The sequence below is a fragment of the Alligator sinensis genome, unplaced genomic scaffold (genome assembly GCF_000455745.1).
Source record: "Alligator sinensis unplaced genomic scaffold, ASM45574v1 scaffold740_1, whole genome shotgun sequence".
Lineage (NCBI taxonomy): Eukaryota > Metazoa > Chordata > Crocodylia > Alligatoridae > Alligator > Alligator sinensis.
In genome coordinates, this window is record NW_005841964.1 from 1,995,727 (window position 1) to 2,014,229 (window position 18,503).

Consider the following 18,503-nt stretch of genomic DNA (forward strand, 5'->3'; position numbering starts at 1 on the left):
CAGGCTCAGGAATCCTTACCACCACAGATGCACACTTAAATTAAAAAGTTCAATTGCAATGAAAAAGTTAGAGTTGTTTTTTTGTAGGGAATCAAGGAAGAACTTGAAAGCTTAAAGTCTTTAAGACCTTTTGTAGCAAACAGTGCATCTGTAAAATCTTGAAAGTGTACAGGGTAACCTGTTAAATAAATGTAGAAGTAATGAATTTATTGCCAACACTTTGTGAAAAAATATACAATTAAAAATACAAACATATGAATTAACTACTGGAGAATAGATAGTTCAGAAAGTTAGTATGAGAGCCTTTCATACGTGGGTTACCTGTTTCAGGTTCCCAGCAGACAAAAATTGAGGAATTTCATCCTGGATCCCAACAATCACATTTGTTGCCATGCCAGACATTCAAGGCCTGACATGGCAAGACATGTGATTGTTGGGATCTGGGATAAAATTCATCAGACCCCATCACACATTTGCCAGGGTGTGCAGCTGGCTGCATTTGTGCCAGGGCATGAGGAGGTTTGGATGAGGAGCTCCCCAATCCCTAGCACACATGCAACCGTGTACCCTGAAGTGGTGCGCATGCAGCTCAGGACCGAAGAGCTCTCCACAGACCTGTCAACTCAGCATTGGACTACATGGCACAGCTTTAAACTGCTCCACCCAGGGAGAATCCATCAGGTCTCCATGCCAGGACGTTTAAAGCACACCATACACCTTGATGCTGGGCTGCATGCCACACTCTGAAACTAAAGTGGGATACAAACCAGTCACAAAGATGTTTCATGTTAAATGTGAAACCACTGTGTGGCTGGTTTGCCATTTTATTACACTACAAATTGGCTGACAGTGTGGTGTGTTTCAATTTATCACATGATTAACATCTTAATCACACAATTGATAAGTATACTGTCTGCCAGGGTCCTCAGTTCACCAGTGGTATTTCTGACTAAAATCTTCACTGGATACTTGGTAACCTCTGGAAATATTCCTATCCCAAGTGGACAAGAAAGGCAAATCATAGGATTACCATCATTACTAGTAGCATAAGGTGTTCAGAAGCATTGGTATAGTCTTTTCATGAGCAAAATTAAGCGTGAAATAGTCAGGATTTAAATGCTAACACTGAAAATGTGGCCCCAACTCCATTTCTTTATAGCAAGGCCTTCCTGTTTTCCTTCTCAGTTTTCTTCTGTCACTAGCCTTTATTTTTAAATACTGATTTTTTTTCCTGTAAATACCAGGTTTTACTACTAGAATAATACTCTTTGTTCAGTTTGGTATTCATATTTATCTTACCAATAGACTGAACTAATGAGGAAAAAATGGTGGGGGTGAGGAAAAGAGGAAAAGCAAGGCCCACATCAGGCTCTAAAGAGGTCCACATTCACTTATTAAAAGCTATCTACCTGCATAAGAAAAAAGTTAATTTATTCTTGCTCACTCCCACACACATAGACCCACTTGCCCAGCCCTCCCCTGTTCTCATGCTCTTAATTTGTTGACACTCTCAGCTTTATTGCCCAGACTACACATATTCAGTCTCAGAGTCTCTGCTCTCACTTTAAACTCTGTTTATATTGTACCCATCACTCCGAGGTCTGGGAATGTAATAAGGACATGGGGCTGTCTGCATGAGACAGGAACTGGGAGCATGAGAATCCTGACCCCAAACATCTCCAGGAGGCCAAGAATAGATTTCCCTGAAGGATGGGGAGGAGAGTTACTCTTCTCTGGTCTTTGACTAAAGAAAGGAGATCCGATATGATAGCAGAAGTTAGTCACAAGACGCTGGTTTCAGATAGCCAATTCTGTTGGTCTAAGGATATAGGCAGACAAGGTTCCTTGGGTGAATTTGATATCTTTTATTAGACCAACAGAAGCTCCAGAAACTTTCCGCTGCATGACACCATAAAGTAGCTTCCAAACTTTTCCGAGAGCTCCCTAGCAGTTGCAAAACCCCTGCTAAGATCAGTGGGTAGCTTCAAAAGGTGTCTATCATGCAGCTGGACTTTCAAGGACTGGCATAAGATTCTTTCTTCAACAATTTAGGGTCGAAGCGTCATCTTTCTGAGAACTAGGACCATACTATACTAGAGTTTTTTCACAGCTTTCATTAATTTTTTTAGACCTAACAGGTTCCAAAATATCTTGGCTTCCCACTGGCATACTACTGGCTACAAGACTAAGGCAATGCTTTCATTTCCATTAGTGTTTGACCTAGAGACCCAGTATAGTACAGACAGGAAGATGTGCACAGGAGATTCATATTAAAAGATGGGTAGCAATAAGTACTTTCCCCAAGGAGATTTCTCAGTGAAAAAGGACTAAATATCATAGCTGCTCTGAAACAGATTATTCTGAATCTTACTTCTAAAAATTGGAGGTTAAGAGACAGTTAAAGACTACATTTTGTCCGATTTTAAGGGTATAGTTAAGAAGTCTTATTTACAACATCGTGTTCCATATATTTGGCTAATCTTAATTTTTCCTCACTGCCAGAGATGGTTTTCTTTCCCCTTCTGATAACAAAAAGCAGCTCTTCATGTGGTTTCCTTTAATGGGATCAAACATAGCTACAGAACAGTGAAGAACCAAGGGAGCCCTTGATATTAGAAGACTTCTTCCATAACAAAGATCCATGAGCAGGGGGAAAATAATCACAGCCTTAAGGAGCCTGCATAAGGAATTAAGAGAAAACAACAACAACACCACAAAAAAAAACCACAACACAAACCCAGAACACCAAAGGGACTCACAGCTGCTATGGATGAATGGGGAACATAAGCAAGCATAGAAAAATCCACCTCAGCTGAATAAACTTCCAAGCATCTGTTCCACTGGTCCTGTTATGCTGCTACATAAAGAAGGGCCATTAACTCCCCAGTATGAAGGAACAGGCAGGGACAGGAAGCTCAGGCAATGTGAATCAATGCTAAAAACAATTATAGCAGCATCTTTCCACAAGTGCTTACTCCCTTACAAACAGCTTCCTGAAATCCTTTCAGAGCCACAAGTAATACTCTACCTAGGTCTTCTATTAGCATTAGGCCTTTTTTCAACATCAGCTGAAACATGCAGTCTGGCCAGAAAAATAACTGTCAGGTAAGCATGGGCTTAAGCATGGGTTAAGTCCTTCCTTTGCTGCCTCTTAACAGAAAAAACAATGGCTTTTAGTGTAAGATTACCAGTAAAATTAAAGGAAGTTTATGACCATGAATGTAGGAGAAAATTATCAAAAAGCTGAAGATGGGGAAAATTACAAAGCAATTTAAAAATGTATTTCAATTCATAAAAGGGTGAAGAAGACAGCATACTGTCTAGGTAGATATAGTAATGAATGCACACAAAAATAATAACTACTGCTAAGTGGACTCTGATAAAATATCACCATCTCTTTTGGGTAGCTGATGGATTGGAGAGTGTGAAAAACAGGTGGGTTGGTTATGAAAGGAAAGGAACATGGAGACTTCAAGCAGGAGAGGGGCTAAGCGGAAAGAGAAATACCGCATACTTTGTGTAAAAGTGGGTTTTCCTTAGCAGTAAAGAAGAAGAGGGTTAGACAGCTAGAGTTATGTTTATTCTGATTAAAATGTTGAGTGATTCTTTCAAAATTAACAGTCAGCAGCAGAGTAAATCAACGTGGTGTTTGAAAAGTTCTGCTGGTCCCTTGAAAGAGAATAGTTAGTTGCCTGAATGACTAGATATTTACAAGCATGTGGAGAGAAACTTGCTATAAGAAAAAAGGTTATGTTAGCAATCTGGAAACACTGGGGGCAGCACGTTTGCCCAGAAGCCAGACAGTCCATTTTAGACACCTTTCCTGAGTGTTTAGTTGGTTTTAATCGGTTCAGTTAAATGAATACTTTTGTCTCTTTTCTGTGGGATGTTCTGGACAGGTGTTTCAAACAATACAGTCCTGACAAAAAGAAGACTGTTCCCACCCTCCCCATCCCATTCTTTGACTAAATACCAGATTTGGGGACAGCTGAATGAAACAGAGAACAGGAACGAAGTGTCTGTTTTGTAATCAGAAAAATATTTCCAGGATGCTTCTTATGTGTAGAATTTCATTGCCAAAATAATCTCTGAGACCTCTACTCTCTCCTCTATAATTTTTCCTACAATCCACCTCCAAGACTGTTGACTGTATTTAAATAGTAATAAAAATTCTATGATTCAAAATGATCAAGATGTGCAGTAGCTTAATATAACTACAGAATCGTTATTTTTGTTTTACTTACTCTCTTACCAGGAGGATCATAATGTTGTTATTACAACAACAAACACGATTGTTTGTTGTTGTAATAACTCACATTGTTATTGTCATATTACTGTAATAATAACAACAATCAAAGTAAAGCCCCTGCCTATAACTGCCATCACAGTACTATTACCCTATTATTGCTTTTAAATTATTTCACTCTAAACTTTTCTTTCATCTCTCATTGAACCTCACCAATGGCTGAGACTATGTACTGCTTTAAGGTTACTCAAGTCCTTTTGTAGACTGGTTACCAGGGATCCCGGTTTTCTCCAATTAAAAAAAAAAAAAATCCCCAATTTTCGGACTAAGAAATGTGACCCAAAATAATCCACATTTTTCCATGATTAAAATGAAACACACACACACACACACATATATATATATGGATTTGGGGTTACTTTTTTATTTAAATCTGGAAATTGGGGACTTTTTTTTTTTTTTTTTTTTAATCAGAGAAAACCAGGATCCCTGATGATCACATAGGGTTCAAATGTAACATAAAGGCTGAAGTAATAGCCCTTGCCTTGCCTCTTGTCATTCCTCCCTAAACCATTATCTCATGTGGTAGACAGTAAGTTTTTCATGATTAGGAATATTTTTGACCACTACGTGCATTTACAATGCTGTAGCTACATACCAAATCAGCGCAGTATCTATACATTAAGACCCATTTTAGCCACATAGGCACCTAAATGGGACCTAGGTGGAATATAGGTGTCCAAGGCCCAAAGAGCAATCCAGACTGGCCCTACTTCACAGTCACAAAACTCAGCAGATACTCAAATTAAGATGATATCTATTTTGGACTACAAAATTCCCTAGGTACCCAGACTTCTGAGCAGCATGCTCAGAGCAATCCGGTTTGATCCCCTATGCACTTTCCCCCACCTACCATTTACTGTGATTGATATTGGAGTTAGGGAAGCTTCTAAGTCCCAGCAGGGACAGGACTCATTAAGCATGCTGGGAACATTGAGTTTGGCTCGGAGAAGCTCAAACCTGTATTTCCCACTTTCTAAGATAGTGCCTTAAATACCAGGTTATAAAATGGGAAGGGCAGGGCATTCTAATATCCTTCCTGTTAAAATTATGCTAAAATTAAATTTTACACAAAAGTTACGAGGTCTGTGATCACAGCCCAGAATACAGATTCTTGTAAGAGGTTGGTAATACTTAGTGTATACTACCTTAGAAAATCTGACCATATTAGCATGTTGCTCGGCCTCTAGCTCAGACTTGGTGAGCTGTAACTGCTCCTTCAACTTATTGATCTCATCCTGTAATTTATCTGTCTGTGCTTTCTTCTTTTGCTCTGCTTGAAAGAAACATACATTTGCAAAATGTTAGTTATATTTTTGGGAAATGTGACTCTTCCTGCAAAGGCCTTTCTCCACTGCTTCCTCCACCTTTAAATTCTGTGGACCAGAACTCTCCTAGACCAGCCCTTTCCCTAATACCCCACCCCACCCCAAACACTTAGTTCTTGAAATAAAACATTTTCCCGACTACCAGGATGCATTCCACAGATTGAATACCACAATCTTACCAAAAATGCAACGTGTAAAAGATTCTAGTATCTTTTAGAATTTAAAATACTTTTTAAGTGTTATAAAATCCAATTTCACTTACAGCACAGGTTCAAAAAAGGAATGAAGTGGGGTTTCTGTAAGATTTATTTTGGTAAGATGCATTAGACAACATTTAATATAAGCAGCTTCTTTTATCAGTAAATGTTTAGCTTCTTTAGAGAGAGTTTGGTGGAACTTCCATTTCCAAGTTTCATTTGAAGGATTACTGTCAAAAAATTAGTTTACAATGTACGCTCAAAAGTGTAGCCTTTAATCTTAATGTGCCACTCTACCTACCTATATAATTTTTATAAAGTTCATAAATATTGGGGTTGGAAAAGACCTCAGCAGGTCATCGAATCTGACCCCCTGCCCTGGGCAGGAAAGAGCGCTGGGGTCAGATGACCCAGTCAGGTGCTTGTCCAGTCTCCTCTTAAAGACCCCCAAGGTACGGGAGAATACCACCTCCCTTGGAAGCCCATTCCAGATTCTGGCAACCCTTACCATAAAGAAGTTCTTCCTAATGTCTAACCTGACTCTACTCTGTCAGTTTGTGGCTGTTATTTCTAGTTACTCCAAGGGGTACCCTGATAAACAGAGCATCTCCTATCCCTTGCTGTCCCCCACCAATGAATTTGTAGACAGCCACAAGATCCCCTCTCTGCCTTCTCTTGCTTGTCACAGGGGTATCTTAGTACAAAGCAGGCCATCCAGGATTACCCCTGAAGAGTTGGAGCCATTGCTAATACAAAATCAGTCCTGGCTGCCTGGCTCTGCAGTTCCTCCTGTTATCTATTTTCTCTTTCCAACCTGCTACAAAGCATGAAACAGTTTCTTTCGTCCAATGATTTACCAGAGCCTTCTTATACTCCCTCCTCACGGTTTCTGGTATTTTGTGTCTCAAACTACAGTTCATATGCTGCTGCTCACACACTATTTGTGTCTCCTCACTCCCATTTCTTTTGATCCCAGCTGTTCCTCCTTTCTAACCAACTCTTCCCAAGCTACTTTGTTTTCACTGCTATCACCTTCTCTTGCTCAGCATATCTACTTGTCCTTCACCAACATTTCTCCCATGGTGAAGGATTCCAGCTCCCAGCAGCAAATGAATCATATGTTTAACCTCAGTTTAACAGTATGAAAATTATTATTTATGTTTGTAGGGGTAAGTGAAGCAAATATGTGAGGAATGTCTTTCAACTGTATATTTGTTTCTAGGATGGCTGAGAAGGCATCAAATAACAAATTCCACAAATCTATCATTCATATTACCAATAAAAAAAAACAACCACGTTTCATATATGCATCTTCCCCTATAGGAAAAATGATGTTACCAATGCATCAGCACCTATGTTCTGTGTTGTGTTCTAAGAATGTTTAGAGTTACAAGGACAAAAGCCAAGCACCTTCAACTACCTGAAGTTAACGTATCCTGAAATAACTTCACCTCCTGGTCAGGAATGTTGTTTATAAGACATTATTTTAAAATAAGATGAAAATAATGTAACATCATCTCAGGGGAAGCTAGATGAAATGGCTGCTCAGTAATAGAATTATTTCTTATAGTTGTATCATATAGTCAGGCGCAATTCTTTATGAACATGATCCAACTCTCATTGACTTCAATGGAACTGGACTGGTCCTAGTGATAACTCAATGCAGATCAGTAAAGGTTTTTTTTTTCCCCATAATGCCAGCTATTTATGCTACCTACATTTTTGTAATATGGCAAATTTTATCTACCCAAAGAAAACCATTGTTCTGAATTCTCCCACTGGCAAAAAGTGTTCCGTAAGAATTTGGTTTGAAAAGTAACTGTAAAGATGGCATAAAAATCTATGCTTATTATTGTTCAGTAATTTATATATCATATTTGATAAGCTTACATGCAAAGAAACAAATCTAATGGTCAGATATAAAAACTTGCCCTGGGATCTGTAAGTCAAATGAGCTTCTTCTACATCACACAAAATCTTGAGTTACAAGCCTAAATACATGTTCTATATTTCCATACTATTTTAACTTTTTTGACAGCATGAAAGTACATACCGGTGTGAGATTCCTCTGGATGGCGCCGCTGCATATGACTTTGTAGAAAAGAATAGTTCATAAAAGCCTTCTCACAAAATCGACACTACAAAATACAGAAAAATACCTGATATGTACATATCAACAATATCAGCTTTTGGGGGTGTCTACACGTATGCTTTAATGCCCATTAACCTATTTTAATGCACACTGAAGCATCACTAAAAAGCATGCTATTTCGTTAATATGCATTAAAACAGGCTAATGCACATTAAGCATCATTTTAAAAAACCGTGTTAATGTACATGTAGATGCGCCCAAACAATTACAAGGTAATATTTTAAATTATATTTCATCCAGACATTTAATGCCATTCTAGTACATCCAAATTCTGTCCCCCAAATTCAAATATTATCATACTGAAATTATTATTAAAAATGTTGGCACTTAGGAACCACAGTCACAGATCAAAACTCCAGTGTGCTCAGCACTGTGCAAAATAGACCAACAATATAGATTAAGTTATTTCAGACAGGATTTAAATATAAAAAAACCCAAACTGATGGGTATAGACAAGAGGGGACAAGGAAGCAAAGTGGCAATACTGATCAGAAAACAGTAGTCTCAGCACAACAATAGTCGTAACCATTGCCAAGATTTTTGTAAGAATCGTGGCAAAGGAGATCACACTAGAGACAACTAATTAAGCATTCATTTTAATGTTTAATTAAAAAATTAAAATAAAAACATCAGGATGAATTCCTCTGTAACATGAAATCAGTAGCAACTAACTAGATCACAGATATTTGGGAATGTCTGACAACTGCATCCAGCTGAAGGCAATGTAAGCCCATGGTGTGGAAAAATTTCAATGAATTTAGTAGCATTCTGTATACCTCTGGATATTGCAGTGAAAATTGGAAAGTAGTTCAAATAATAGCCCCTATTATTTATCACACTTTTAAAATAAAACATCCATCTGGCCTCAAAGTTACTATTTTAGGTTAAATTAAAATTAAACATAACAAAGCTCCATCTGGAGCTAAACCAGGCTGAAAAGAAAAATGCATGCTTCTTTCACTCTTAAATATATGGTCAGTTTCTCTCCCTCCATTAATATATATACATCAAATTTACTCGAATCCGAGATGAGGTTTTATTCCCCCCAACCAGCACAGAGGGATAAAACACCTCATCTTGGATTCGAGTACCTGCCTGGGGCAGGTGGCAACAGCAGCTCCAGTTTTAGCTTGAGCTTGGGGCCTGCAGGCTTCCCCTCTGCCTGTGCCTGCCTCTCCACCCCTTGTCCCCCTGCCCCAATACTTTCTGTTCTGGCTCCAGTCCCTCCAGCTCTAACCAGGCCCTGCCTGGAACTACCACTGCTTCTCTCTGGACAGGCCAGGGCCATGCTGCTGCTGACTGCCCCAGAGGAGTAGAGCTGCATCAGAAGATAAGGTGTCGCATGCACAGGGTGGGGGGCAGAGACAGCCACAGAAGCACAAGGGGTGGGGAACAGGCAGCTAGGGGCAGGAACAGGCATAGAAGAACAAGTGGCAGGGCCAGGCAGCAGTCATTTGGCCGGGGGGGGGGGGCGGCGCGCGGCGGCAGCATTATAAAATCTAGATGGAAAGTGGAATCTAAACATAGCCTCTTAGTTCAACTAGTTGATCTTGGAGCACAGGACAATTGCTGTGTTGTTCAGTCTTGTTTTAACATAGCTTCTACTGCTACTTTTATTAAAAGACATACTCCATTAAAAACATAAGAATGCCATTTACTGGGTCAGACCCCATAGGTCCATCTTGCCTGGTATACTGTGTCACACACTGATTGTTGTTTCTCAAACTTGGGTGTACACATCCCGGGGTGTGTGCAAGTTGTGCATACATATGCATATAAATGTATGTCTGTATGTAGACACACAAAACATTCAGCTGGGTTTTTTTATACCTGACCCTGCCTATTAACACTGTTGCTACTTTACACTCATATTTGTAAACATTTATTAAATTTCAATTCTATAAGGCTTTTTTCAATTCACCTTTAAAGAATATTCTGTGTTAAGAATAATATAAAATGGTATCGTGTGCTCTACAGCATGAGCGAAATGTACAGGTGTTGAAATGTACTGACTCACTGAGAATCTAAATATCCCATTTGTAGAAGATTGACCAGTATAGAACGCCAGCATATATTTCAAAACACAGAAATATCCTTGAAAAAGCCAGAACTGGACTGTCACAATGATGAGTAAAAGACAATTTAAAACTCATTCAGCAGATTCAAGATGTTATCATTTTAGTCAAATTCCCAGCTCTCATCTAATATTTAAATTATTTTAGTGATAGACAGTATACTATTAAATATATATGTCTTGCAACTCCCACCAAGGCCATGAATTATTAAGCTACATTTTGTTGCATAAATGCAAGAAAGTCCTAATATAAAGTCTAGATAGAGAAGATACAGTACAGCAACAAAGCAAAGAACCATCAGGGATCTCTTGCACTGTAACAGATTATGCATGATTTCTGGTATCAAATTGGCTGTGAAATACTATTATCCATTCAAGCACAAAACTCATGTCAGTCTGACTTGGATATAGTAGAAGCAAGCTCTTACTTTCAAGACAGGATCAACACATAGAATTGTAATTCTCTGTTCCTGTTACTGACAAAATGTGTGACATCAGATTCCTCAAATTATGCTTTACGGTATTATATGCAAAATAAAAAAAATATGTAATCAATTGCAAGTCAAGTCCAGTATACAATTTTCTGGTTTCACTCAGCCACTTGAAGTCCATATGCACAGATCTAGTTATATTTGCATTCTAAATGCAATAGGAGGATTATTTGTTTTTTTGCTGCATTTACAGAAAAGCAATAAGTGATTGGTTTTCATTGTCACCCCAAATCAAATACTTTGGTCAATCAAAGCATCCAGAAGCTGCTACATGCAAAGTACATAAACAGTTTGCCTTAAAGGCCCCTATTTTTCAGCTGAGACTACAGGGGAGCCTTTTGCACCTGCACTGTATTCCAATGAAGTCCATCCACTAGGATATAACAACTGAATAATTGGGGCACAAATGCAAAACATGACAAATACCATGGCTTATCATTAAAAATAAGGTAATTTGGGAAAAATATGCATTTATTTATTGGATTAATGGAGGTTTAAGTTATCCCAAGTCAAGATATCTTAGAATTAAATTTCCCCTAGCATCATGACAACCATGATATGTTGGTGGTCAAAAGCCAATGGTGGCACCACGTGGGAAAGCATACCCCGTTCTTAATTATGCTGTATCCATTCTGTACATAGGGCTTTGACCTTCAAGGCTGTCAGGTTAATGCAAACAAAGGGCATGTCTACTATATAATGACCATGCATCCGAGCTAGGAGACCCCAAACCACACCCTGCCCACTTACTGCTGCACATATACTTCAAACCCAGAAGTGCACTGGTGAAGATGTTGAGACATCAGTCTGCGGCCAGTCCCAAGATCTTGCTCTCCAATGCACTATTAGGGATGACCCTGGAACCACTTCACAGGTGTGCTTCCAAGTTTGGAGAGTGCGTGAAAGCATGGGTGGGTGGGATGTGCTTGGACCCACTCCAATCAGGAGACATGCTCCACATGAACTTTACACACACACACACAGATAAAAAAGCATACAAGATTGGCCTTGGATACTGTTTGCCATGTCTTGATTCAGTAAGTTCTTTTCATTTCCGAACACACTAAGGTAGAATGATTCATTCCTGAAATACTTGTGGTACAATACAAAAGCTGACAAACCCTTAAATTAAAGGCCCCCATTCTAAACCCCCCACAAATTGCACACTGCTGGTTATGACATATCACCCCTCCCTTGAACCTGTACAGAAAATCCTCAAAAAATTGCAACCCATGCTAGAAAGAGACCCTATTCTTAAAAAGACCTTCCCAGAGCCACCCATCCTAGCCTTCAAACAAGCACCGAACCTCGCCAACCTCATCACCAGAAGCAAACTTCCTCAAGCCCAGAACACACCAAAAGGATCCAGACCGTGCCATGACAAGAAATGCAAAACCTGCCAACACATCTCCACCACCCCCACAATTACTACATCTGACAACAGAGCCATCAGCATCCCTGGATCTTACAGCTGAACCTCCAGAAATGTAATACACCTCATCCAATGTACCAAATGCCCTGATGGAAAATACGTAGGAGAGACCAAACAACAACTGCGCACCAGAATGAACGCACACCAGAAATCTATCAAAGACAGAAATACCCAATTACCAGTGGGGGCACATTTCTCGCAGGAGGGCCACTCTCTCTCCAATCTCTCAGTCCTGATCCTCAAGGGAAACTTACACAACACTTCCCAGAGACGAGCCTATGAGCTCCATTTCATCAACCTCCTAGATACTAGAGATCATGAACTAAACATAGACACTGGATTTTTGATACATTATAATCTGCCTGACATCTGACTCCCCAGCCCAGCCCCTGGCTTGTTTACTTTTCATTCCATCCAGGAAGAGCACACACCAACTGCTGAAACTTCCTTAGCCTGACAAAGGGTTTTTGAACCCGAAAGCTTGCTTAATAACTATTCTCTAACTATCTGGGTTGGTCTAATAAAAGATACCAATTCATCCAAAGAACCTTGTCTGCCTATGTCCTTAGACCAACACGGCTACAACCTACACCCCATCTACATGTTACACTTGAAGTGTGATTAATCAGTTCCAGCCACATGTTCAATCAATTAATGGAGCGATTAAAAAAAGGAAAAAGCTGCAAAGTTATTCCACAAAATATGTGGAATAACTGTAGCTGCTTCTTATCACTCCATTAATTGAACGTGTGGCCAGGGGCCCCTGTGGCTGGGAGTGCCATCAGCTGATCAGGAGCACCCCTGCAGCTTGGAGATTGCACCCATCAGCTGAGGGGGCTCCCAGCCACGGGAGCCTGTTTCTCACTGATGCAGGGGGAGCCCTATCCTGAGCTCCCCCTGCACTGGCAATAGTGTGATGGGATCCGATTCGCAATCCCAAATCACGCCTCTTCCCAGGCACAACTGCACGGCTCACGCATTAGATCCCATCATGCCTTTACCTGCATGTGTAGAGGGGCCCTAAGGCCTAGATTCGAAAAGCAACATAAGCACCACAGTGTTAAGCATTAGGAACTCCACTAGATCAGGCCCCTCAAGGCAGAAAGAATGCCCTGTTTTATGTTTCATGGTCAGTCTCAGGAGGTATGGGCTGCTGGGATATTTCTGGGCAAGTACAGAAACAGAACTTGAGGCACATGGAGAACTTTAACACTAAAATGGAAGTACCCTAGTCAACTTACGGTATATCTATACCACTTTCCACCTGCTGCCAAGAATACATGGTCCCTAGCATGTCCTGCTAAACCTACAAGTGCAGCAATGAAGCTGCATTCAAGCCTGCATTTGACCGGGCTTTAAACTAAGCTCACTTGGGGATGGGCGGACAACCATCAGAGCAAGCTCACCAAGCATCAACGGCAAAAATCAGCAAGTTAGGATGCACAAACGAACCCACTCCCACCCTAGCCCAGGAACAGAGCTTCTGCATAAGTACAAGTAAGCCTAGGGCCTCCCATGGCAAACTTTCTTGCCTGTACACTAATGCTAGGAGTTTGGGGAATAAACAGGAGGAACTGGTCCTTTTGCTAACCAAAAATGACTACAATCTCATAAGGATAACAGACATGGTGGAACTCCTCTTATGACTGGACTACGGGTATAAATGGCTATACCCTGTACAGGACAGATCATGCCGAGAAAAAGGGTGGGGGTGTAGCTCTCTATGTCAAGGAAAGCTACATGTCCCTACAAGCTGAGATTGGCACCCAAGGAGGACAACTGGAGACCCTCTGGGTTAGAATACGAAGGGAACGTGGTGAAGGGGATACAATGAGTCTCCTACAGACCTCCGAACCAGGAACAAGAACTTGACCAAGAATTTGCCATGGAACTGGCCAAGGCTGCATGCTCTTGGTGCATGGTTGTTATGGGAAACTTCAACTACTGGGACATCTCACGGGATTAGCACTCGGCCAGATCTGATCGGTCTCAAAGTTTCCTTACATATGTGGATGAACTCTGCCTGTCTCAAGAAGTTTATGGGCCGACAAAAGGGAAGGTGCTGCTGGACCTGGTACTGGCCAAAGGGGATGATCTAATCTGTGACCTAAGAATTGAAGGGAAGCTGGAGGACAGTGACCACAAGTTGATCACTTTTGGTATCCATCGCAAAGCTAGCAAGTCAGCCAGCAATGCAGTAGTCCTCCACTTTAGGAAAGCTGACTTTCATAAGCTCAGGAAGCTTGTTTTGAGGCCCTGACAGACCACGATTTCACAGGGAGGGGAGTTCATGATGAAGAGATCCTAGAAGCACTAGGGGAGTCCATGCCAACCCATAGGAAAGGTGGTAAAAAGGCTCAACAACTCCCTTGGCTCAACAGGGAACTAATTCATGGATCTCCTATGTCTCTAAAGAGAGGCTTATAAAGGATGTAAGACAGGAAATACCACTAAGGAGGAGTATTCTGTATTGGTCCGCACCTGCAGGAAGCAAACTAGGAAAGCCAAGACTGCAACTGAAGCGGCTACACGAATCAAAGACAATAAAAAGTCCTTCAGATATGTGGGAAGCTGAAAGAAAAACAAGGGCAACATTGGACCCCTGCTAAACCAGCTGAGGCAGCTGACTATCAACACTTAGGAAAATACCAATCTGCTTAACGATTACTTTGTTTCGGTTTTTCACCAGCCCAAAGGGACCACCCTGCCTAACATGATGTGGGATGCCCAGGGTGAGGGTGAATCCATTGGCGTGGATCTTGTGAGGAAGCATCTTGAGAGGCTGGACACCTGCAAATCAGCTGGTCTAGATAGATTGCACCCAAGAGTGCTAAAGGAACTGGGAGACATCGTAGTGCGGCCACTGGCAAGGATATTTGAGAACTCGTGGCGCTCAGGCAAAGTACCTGAAGATTGGAAGAGGGCCAATGTGGTGCCCATCTTCAAGAAAGGGAGGAAAGAAGACCCAGGAAACTACAGGCCAAATCAGTTTGACCTCAATCTCTGGGAAGATTTTGGAAAAAATTATCAAAGAAACCATTCTTGACAAACTAACAGAAGACAACATTCTGAGGGATAGCCAGCACAAGTTTGTTGTGGGTAGATCTTGCCTGAGCAACCTCATTTCCTTCTGTGATCAGTTGACATATCACCTGGACGAAAGGGAAGAAGTTGATATAATTATTTGGACTTTAAAAAAGCCTTTGACCTGGCGTCCCATGATGCCCTCACGGAAAAATTGGGCAACTGCGGCCTCGGTCTGATGGCTGGGGAACTGGCTCCGAGGTTGAATCCAGAGAGTGGTAGTTGATGGAACCGAATCAACATGGCACTCAGTGACTAGTGGTGTCTCCCAAGGCTTTGCTCTCAGACCTGTACTCTTTAATGTCTTCATAAACGATCGGGACGCTGGTGTCAGAAACAGACTGGCTAAGTTCACTGACAACACCAAACTTTGGGGAAGAGTGTCCACACTTGAGGACAGGCTGGTGACCCAGGCTGACCTCAATAGGCTTGCAAGGTGGGCGGATGAAAACCTGATAGCATTCAATATGGAGAAATGCAAGGTGCTCCACCTCGGGGGGAAAAAACCCGCATCACACTTACAGGTTTGGCAGTGCTACAATCGCTAGCATCATGACTGAGACTCGGGGGTCACGATGGACCGCAAGATGAACATGAGCCACCAATGCGATACTGCAGCTGGCAAAGTGAACAAAACTCTGGCTTGCATCTACCGATGTATCTCAAGCAAGATCCAGGATGTCATCCTCCCATTGTACTCGACCTTGGTGAGACGACAGCTGGAGTACAGCATCCAATTCTGGACTTCACAATTTAGGAAGGACGTGGAGAAGCTTGAAAGAGTCCAGAGGAGAGCCACATGCGTGATCAGAGGGCAAGAGAACAGGCCTTATGAAGAAAGGCTGTGGGCTATGGGACTCTTCAGCCTGGAAAAGCACAGGCTCAGGGGTGACTTGATGGCAGCCTATAAGTACATAAGGGGTGTGCATCATGATCTGGGGGAATGACTGTTCACCAGAGCACCCCAAGGGATGACAAGGTCCAATGGTCATAAACTCCTGCAAGACTATTTTAAGCTGGTAATAAGGAAAAACTTCTTTACTGTATGAGCCCCCAAGGCCTGGAACAGACTCCCCCCAGAAGTGGTGCAAGCACCTACTCTGGACAATTTCAAGAAACATTTGGATGTTTACCTTGCTGGGATCCTTTGACTCTAGCTGACTTCCTGCCTCTTGGGTAGGGGACTGGACCCAATGATCTTACGAGGTCCCTTCCAGCCCTAATGTCTATGAAATCTATATCTTCAGTATGTGAGAGTGACCCCCATTGTATTTCTAGGTTAGGTGCATGCAGCCAGGAGCAGCTGGGCAGGACATTTCAAGAGGGCTTCAAAGCTGGAGGAGAATTTTCAAGATTTCAATTTTGGAATGACGTACTGAAGTTCCATTTTTTTTATTGACATACAAAAAACTAGAACTCTTGGTTCCAAAATGATACCTTTTATTAGACCAACTGGAAAATGGCAAGAAAACTGTCCTTTTCTGCAATTTTTTTTATTGGGCACTTTGCTACTCTACGACTTCATGGGCCAACTTTTTCTTTGCTGGCTTTCCACCTTGTGTAATCCTTAGTTTCATAGGCACTCCATTTATGTGCATACTGGGTAAGTGCATGATTTACTTAACTGCAAAACAGGATGCCAGCCCCATTTAACTACTTTCTGTTTCATAGATTTCATAGACATTGGGGCTGGAAGGGACGTCGGAAGATCATCGAGTCCAGCCCCCTGCCCAAAGGGCAGGAAGTCAGCTGGGGTCATAGGATCCCAGCAAGATAAGCATCCAGTTTGCTCTTGAAGGTGTTCAATGTAGGCGCTTGAACCACCTCTGGTGGCAGGCTGTTCCAGACCTTGGGGGCTCGGACAGTAAAGAAATTCTTCCTTATGTCCAGCCTGAAACGGTCTTGTAGTAGTTTATGACCGTTCGTTTACAGTGTTTACAATGGACCAAACTCCAATTACCTGTCTGCTGGTCACATGCATAAGCCATTTCAATGCGAAGCATCTTCCAGCCCTACTGCCTACTTTGTAATGCAGTTGTGGTCTAGTAAGATAACTGAAATAAAATGGTGAAAGGGAAACAGGTGTCAAAGGACTATTTTAGAAGCCTTGAAAATGACCAGTGCTAATTCCCTCCTTCAAACATGCCCTACAGTAGGGTAAAATGGATACTAGTATGGGAAGTCGATCAGCCAACAAAAAAATCTGTGGGAAAACCAAACAATTCCTTCTCCTCTCAAGCAGTGTGAGGTTCTTGCCCAAAAGCCTGAGTATGAAACTACTGCATACTGAAAAGCGGTGGTTATTTGCAAAGAGAATGGTGTCAATTTGAGAGGGATGTGGGATCAAGCAAGGCATGCCCTACCTGTACAGGGAATGAACCAGGGGAGTGGCAAACATGGACAGCAAGGGCAAACACCGGCACATGAGTGTCTGCCTGTACATGCATGCTCCTGAGTGTGTGTGAACCTGGTGGAGCAGGAGGTCAAGCATACTCTCAAAGTAAGGTGTGCCCCACCAGCAACAAAAACAAATGCCTATACATGTGCATCTGTGCCCCTGAGTGCATGTGTATGTGTGTGAGAGCCTGTCTGGGTAAGCGGACAGGCATACACTGTGCCTAGCTGCCCAGGGGCTATGCCACAGAACTGGCAAGCACAGGCAACAAGGGCACACACCTGCGCATGTATACGTGTCTGTACACGTGAGTGTGTTTGCACATGCCTCCTGGAGGGGGAAGGGGGCCTGCCTACCTGGTGGCAGCTGGCTCCAGCCTCCAGCATCCTCTGCAGGGCACTGATCATCCTTTTGCGCCGCCGGCACTCCTCCTGCAGTCGCTGCACCTCCTGCCCATGCCGTGCCGCCTCCTCACCCAGCTGGTCACGCTCAGCCCGGGCTGCCTCCAGCGCTTGTTCGAGGGTGTGGAGTTGAGCGGCCAGACCATCCTGGCAGTGCAGCAGGTACTCTGTGGGGAGCTGCACCAGCCGCAGCAGCTTGAGCAGCAGCGGGTCAGCGGGGCCACGGCAGTGTGGGCAGTGCTCCCGCTCCGCGCTGCAGAAGGTGATGTGCGCCAGGTGCTCCTGCAGCAGTGCCACATCCCGCTCACGCTCCACCCGCTCCACGTCCACCGCACTTAGGCGCCGCCAGTCTGGGCTGCCCTGCCGTGCCCGAAACCCGAAAGTCGGCACCGCTGGGGCCGGGGCGGCCATGGCTGCATCCAGTGGGTAGTACACATGTTCCCGAAATGGCTGCACACACAGAGAGAGACAAAGACATGGCTTAGTGTGTCTAGAGAGTGAGAAGGGCTTACCATGGGCTGGGGAGAGGAACTGCCCTCCTCTGCATTGCCCTGCCCAGCTGCAGCCTCTTACCATGCCCAGCGGGCCTGGCCCAGCCTGGCCTCCACTCTCACTGGCTGTGTGGGGCCCCCGCTGCCATGGC

General features: G+C 42.8%; 1 protein-coding gene across 2 annotated transcripts in view; it reads right to left on the reverse strand.

Moving 5' to 3' along the window:
• Positions 1-18,497, reverse strand: part of DZIP1 (DAZ interacting zinc finger protein 1) — an 82,007-nt gene extending 63,510 nt beyond the window's left edge. The window contains exons 1-4 of one of the 2 annotated variants that reach the window (XM_025200362.1): positions 18,434-18,497; positions 17,816-18,310; positions 7,885-7,969; positions 5,455-5,579 (exon numbers count right to left, since the gene is read on the reverse strand). In XM_025200362.1, coding sequence (XP_025056147.1) covers positions 5,455-5,579; positions 7,885-7,969; positions 17,816-18,310; positions 18,434-18,436 — 708 coding nt within the window. In that variant the 5' untranslated portion in view covers positions 18,437-18,497. Of the gene's footprint in view, positions 1-5,454; positions 5,583-7,884; positions 7,970-17,815; positions 18,311-18,433 lie in introns of both variants that reach the window. The other variant, XM_025200363.1, reaches the window with a different exon arrangement.
• Between the last annotated feature and the right edge of the window lie 6 nt (positions 18,498-18,503).